General features: G+C 50.4%; 1 protein-coding gene across 4 annotated transcripts; it reads right to left on the bottom strand.

Moving 5' to 3' along the window:
- Positions 1-494: 494 nt before the first annotated feature.
- On the bottom strand, positions 495-4,120 carry KCNA2 (potassium voltage-gated channel subfamily A member 2). 4 transcript variants are annotated; one of them, XM_032203092.1, is made up of 3 exons: positions 4,058-4,120; positions 2,888-3,265; positions 495-2,122 (listed from the first exon to the last, which is right to left on the bottom strand). In XM_032203092.1, the coding sequence occupies exon 3, from the start codon at positions 2,039-2,041 to the stop codon at positions 542-544; it is 1,500 nt and encodes a 499-aa protein (XP_032058983.1). In that variant the 5' UTR covers positions 2,042-2,122; positions 2,888-3,265; positions 4,058-4,120; the 3' UTR covers positions 495-541. The 4 variants fall into 4 exon arrangements, with proteins under 4 accessions (XP_032058983.1, XP_032058985.1, XP_032058984.1 ...); XM_032203094.1 differs by lacking the exon at positions 4,058-4,120 and adding an exon at positions 3,826-4,016; XM_032203093.1 differs by lacking the exon at positions 4,058-4,120 and adding an exon at positions 3,389-3,687.
- Positions 4,121-5,574: the final 1,454 nt, after the last annotated feature.

Below are 5,574 nucleotides of genomic sequence, written 5' to 3' on the forward strand. Positions count from 1 at the left end.
CATGCAGCATTTTCAGTTATGAAACGCGAGCCCGGGTGATGCGTTCGCACTTGGCATTCCCAAGGCAGAAACCCAAGCCTTCAAATAATTGGGGTGGCCGGCAGCATGCTGGCCTCCCCAGCCCTGCACAACATTTCCCTGCTGCTGCCTGTGCCTGGAGCTGGCAGTGACCCAGCACTGGGGACAGAGCTGTGCCCAGCCATGCTCCCAGCCAGCCAGGGAACATACCCTGCATCTCTGCTATTGCACAAACAGGAGTGGTGCTTGGCTCGACTAACCACTCCACACCTTTGGAAACCCACAAGCCTGGGATGGGAGAAGGGAAACAAAATGGTTTAGTTTGTTTTTTCTCTTTGTTTGCTTTCACAAACACTTATTCGGTGTGGAAATCAAAGGTTAAAAGTCACTTACATAGCTATTGCTTCCCATGCAGAACCAAATATACACCGTAGAAAATACTGTATTAACTACAATGCAGAGCAGCACTCAATATCTGCAATTGTTCCACTTTAGCTTTAAATACATTACTAGGTTTTAGCAACTAGACATCAGTTAGCATTTTGGTGATATTCACATAGTTTGTGTTAGCTAGGGTGCAATTGGCTGTCTTCAAGTTCTCCTCCCTAAAATCCTCATTGCTATTGTTTACACCTTCCTGAATCTCCATATAATCAGACTTACTAATGGTAGAGGCACTTCTGCTTTTCTTTAGGTCAGGGGAAGAGGGGATCTTTGGGCAGCTGGTTACTTGCAAATATTGAGCCTGCTCCTCTCCCTCTGTCTCCCGGTGGTAGAAGTAATTGAAGTTAGACACTATGACGGGCACTGGTAAGGCAATTGTTAATACGCCAGCGATGGCACACAAGGACCCCACGATTTTCCCCCCGATGGTTGTGGGGACCATGTCTCCGTAGCCAACAGTCGTCATGGAAACCACAGCCCACCAGAAGGCGTCAGGGATGCTTGGGAACTGGGACTCGCTCTCGTCGGCCTCTGCAAAGTAGACAGCACTGGAGAAGAGGATGACACCGATGAAGAGGAAAAATATCAAGAGGCCCAGCTCCCGCATGCTGGCCTTGAGAGTCTGCCCCAGGATCTGCAGCCCCTTGGAGTGCCGGGACAGCTTGAAGATCCTGAAAACCCGCACCAAGCGGATGACTCGGAGGATGGCCAAGGACATGGCTTGCTGGCCTTGCTGACCATCCTCTGGCTTCTCGGCCAGCTCCGTCCCTAAGGTGATGAAATAGGGAATGATGGCTACAATGTCTATAATGTTCATGATGTTGGTAAAAAATCCAGCCTTGCTGGGGCAGGCAAAAAACCTCACCAAGAACTCGAAGGAGAACCAGATGATGCAAAGTGTCTCTACGATGAAGAAGGGGTCTGTGAAAGAGGTCGATTGCTGGTACCCCATGCTGCTGTTGGAGTAAGGGGGATGGCTCAGCCCGCTGCCATGCATGTCTTCATTCTCATCACGAAAAATGGGCAATGTTTCCAGGCAAAAGCTCACAATGGAGATTAAAATCACCATGACAGAGACAATAGCTATAATCCTGGCAGGGCCTGAGCTCTCGGGGTACTCGAAGAGCAACCATACTTGTCTCTGAAACTCATTCTCTGGCAGTGGTCTTTCCTCTTCTTTGATGTAGCCTTCATCCTCCCGAAACATTTCCATTGCTTCTTCCCCCAGTTCATAGAAACGAATCTCCTCCGAGAAGATGTCCAAGGGCACATTAACTGGCCTCCGCAACCTCCCGCCAGACTGATAATAGTACAAAATCGCGTCGAAGCTGGGTCTGTTCCGGTCAAAGAAATACTCATTCCTGAGAGGGTCAAAATATCTCATTCTCTTTTTAGGATCCCCTAGCAAGGTCTCTGGAAACTGGGCTAGTGTCTTGAGCTGAGTCTCAAAGCGCAGCCCTGAGATGTTAATGACCACCCTCTCGCAGCATTCATGGTCGGTCTCAGGGTTGTATGTGTCCTGCGGGTGACCAGGAAGAGCTGCAGCCTCGTCTGCAGGATCTCCGGTAGCAACTGTCATACTGGGGTTTAAAAGAAATCCTTATGCTAAACTCTTCCAAGTGCCCGGTGGTGGGATTGGACTCAGGGCACGGCTACTATCCTGCAGAAGGACAGGTACGTAGGTTTGGAAGTGTTTCATGAAAAACGAAGGGATGTTAAAATAAAAGAAAATAAAAAAGGAAAGAAAATTGCCCCTGCTGAGAAAGAGAGAGATGAAATAAAGTTGGGGGCGGGAGAGCAGCTCCCTGCGCTAGCATGTCTACCACCTTCCTCAAGGGGTTAATTTGCCTTCTCTGGGACAGAGTTCAGAACTCCCTTCTAAACCAATTAGGTGGAAGAGAGAAAACACCTGAGGAACCTTCATCTATTCACAAAGAGTGTGAAAAACTGTCATTGGCAAAACAGAACATTTTTGAATAAAAAGAAAAATTTAATTAAAAATAAAATAAAATTTAAAAAAAAGAGGGAAGAGAAGGAAAGGAAGAAAAACCCATCCAGCCCTACACTGGCAAGGGGACCCGTGGGGCACCCGGCAGAGGCAGCACGGGCTGAGCTCATTTCCAGGCATGCAGCTAAGGGTTAACATTCAACCATGCAATAGCAGACAACCCAGCACTACCCTCCAGGAAAGCCTTAACGGCTCTGATTTAAGTTCAGCACCTTCCCCATCCTCCTGCCCTGGCCATAAAGCCATGGGATGCCACACTGCCCGCCCTGCTCTCCGCTGACCTGGGCTTTGTGGCTGCCTGAATTTCGGTACAAGCTGCCCCGCGGACCACTGCAGTCCCCCTCCTCAACCGCTGGCATCCCGGCTCCTGTCATTCTCTGCAAAGCACCATGGCACACAGAAAACAAATCACATTACCTGGAGAAGCCAAATCTTAGTGCCTCTTAGTAAGACCGATTATCTGACCCTGGGGAAATCCTAGAGAGAAATAGAGGCTTCCAAGATCCCCATAATTTCCTCTCTCTTCAAAGTTAAAAATAATGGTGAGTCATCGTAGAAAAGGAGAAGGGACATAAAAGGGGTGAGATTCCCAGATGGAAGTCAGGTCTTGTAATGGTTTGGACTGGAGAGAGAGAGAGAGAAAGAGAGACAGAGGGACAGTCTTCTCAGTAGCTGTTGCAGGTCTGCACTTCAGGGCAGATGAGCGTCTGTCTGATGCCTTCAGTACGGCGTTGAGAAGATGCTAAGCTCAGCAAAACCTGATGTCCCCAGTGTCCTCAGGAGGTGTGGCATTGCCTGGAAAAAACAGTGAGAAGGTATAAAGCTGCCGGGGGCTTGGAAGGATCATCTGCAAAGCCCTGGCTCCTCCAGGAAGCCCATTTTCCTCCCTGCGAGCTGTTTTCCCAGTGCCTCCCTAACCTGCACTGCAACACGAGATGAGGGTGAGAGCGCGCTAGTGGCAAGGTGGAAAAAAACAGAGCCCCATCCCCTCCGCTCCGGCTCAAGGCGGCGGGGCCGGGCCGCCCGCGGGAGCCGATGCCAGCGCAGGGGAGGAGGCAGCGGGTGGAGGGGGAGCGACGCAGCCCCCGGCCACGAAGGATGCTCTGCAACGGCTCGCCGAGCACCCAGGAATTGGTGGTCCCTACGCCATCGCGCCACCTTTCCGGGTAGTTCGGGATGCTCTGGTGTCATCTATGAGACCAAGCCCCCTGCCGGTCCCTGTCTGGTCCCCCCCCAAGACCATCTGTTCCCCCAGTAGCAGTCGAGTAGCCCCAAGCATCTCCGGTCATAGGACCCGCACGACCCGCATCCGCCCTCTTCCCATCCTCCCGAAACCCAGCCCCCGGCCGACCCACCCCCCTGGGAATTCGACTCCGGTGGGCAAAATTTCTCATGGGGATGCTGAGGCTCCGATCCCTGGTCAGCGCCGGCTCATCAGCCTCCCTGGTTCTAAATTAGATCATCCTGCACTGCCTCACACCATGGGATGCTCCAGCCTTTGCTGTCCAACCAAACTCTCATTTTCCTTTTTTTTTCTTTTTTTTTTTTTTCTTTTTTTTTTCTCTCCCAAAGAAAAAATCCTCTAACCTCCCTTCTTCAGCTCCAACTCGACTTGTCTACTTTGAGCCAGGATTACAGAACTGAGTAGGGGAGGCAGGTGGAAAATAACCCTATGAACTGAGCCTTCTTGGCAAAGATTTCTTTCTTCTCCGGGGCATTTATGCCTGTTGTTTTCTCTCTTTATCACCCCAGGTGCAGATATTGCTGCAGATCCCTCTTTTCTTGGAAATTTCCTCTTCCTGTGGAACCCTCCTCTCCCTTCTCTTTATGCACTAGAAAAAATAGTACAATCCTGACAAGGCTTGCAGCATTCAATGGCTTCGCTTAACCCTTTTCTGCCAGGCCCAGAGGAGAGGAGGTTGCATTTGTCCCAGTTTTTCTCCTTTTCCTGCATTTTCTCCCCACCAGCTCACTCTGAAGTTCTGCTGGGTTTGACCTTCTCTGGCTCCTCTGAGCACCATGCAAAAACACTGCATACACCAGGAGTCTGCTGCTGCCAAAATATCAGGCAGTCACAAACCCCCATCTCACCAAAAATCAACCAATCTTGATCATTTTTTTTTAATACAATTTTTCTCCTGCCCCTAAATTCTCTCCTCCCCTTTCTCCCAGCCCAAAACAATCCAAGTTTCTTCAGCGGTACAGACATTTTCTCATTTTTTAACATGTTGATTTTTATTTGGCATGAGGTATGGGCTCTCTGAGCCCGAACCCAAGTGGTGGTGGGGTGGTTGGTGCTTATCTGAGATGGCTACAGCATCACCTAGCTTGACATCACAGATTCCAGTGCTGTTTCTGCTACTTTCTCCCCACTGCATGCTGTCCTGACTCCCTTTGCTAAGAGGCAAACACCTCTGCCACCTTCCCAAGCATCTCTGAGCTTATTTCATGCAAATCTGGGGGCTGCAGGGGCAAGAAGGAGATGAAGAGGAAGATTTGCCAAAAGACCCCAATTTTTCGCTGCATACACAAACCCAGGATCACTGCAGACATGAGCCATCTTTCAGAGGGTTGGGATTTTGGATGTCAGAGATCCTCGAGGACAAGGTCATGTTTGCTTTCCCTTTTGCAACCGAAAACATGAAGCCTCCATTTTCACAGTTTGTGGCAAGCTGCTATTTAAGCAGGGACAACGGGGAGGAAAGGGAGGGGGGAGGGAGGGGGGAGAAAAAGGCACCAACTTACAATTGGCTCTGCAGTCAGGCATGCAGCGAATGCACAAGCAGCCGCGCTCTGCTCCACTCCGCTGACAGCACCCTCACCTGCGCCACTGGCCCTGAAACTTGCCCCAGGCTCCCAGGAACAAACCTCCACAGGCAGCAGAGCTTCTCAATGAATATTCATAAGATTAATATGAGCATCTCTCCCCCCCTCCCTCCTCCCAAGCAAGAGACCTAGATTTCAACCACTGGGAAATAATCATATCCCTGGGTGCACGATGCTGCTGCTCTGATGTGCAGCTCCAATCCATGCTGTGTTCTCAGTTATAGCCTGGATCTGCTTGGGGAGATCTGGGACTGGAGAACCAGCAGCTCCATGCACCT

The sequence above is a fragment of the Aythya fuligula genome, chromosome 25, assembly GCF_009819795.1.
Source record: "Aythya fuligula isolate bAytFul2 chromosome 25, bAytFul2.pri, whole genome shotgun sequence".
In the NCBI taxonomy this organism is placed as follows: Eukaryota; Metazoa; Chordata; class Aves; order Anseriformes; family Anatidae; genus Aythya; species Aythya fuligula.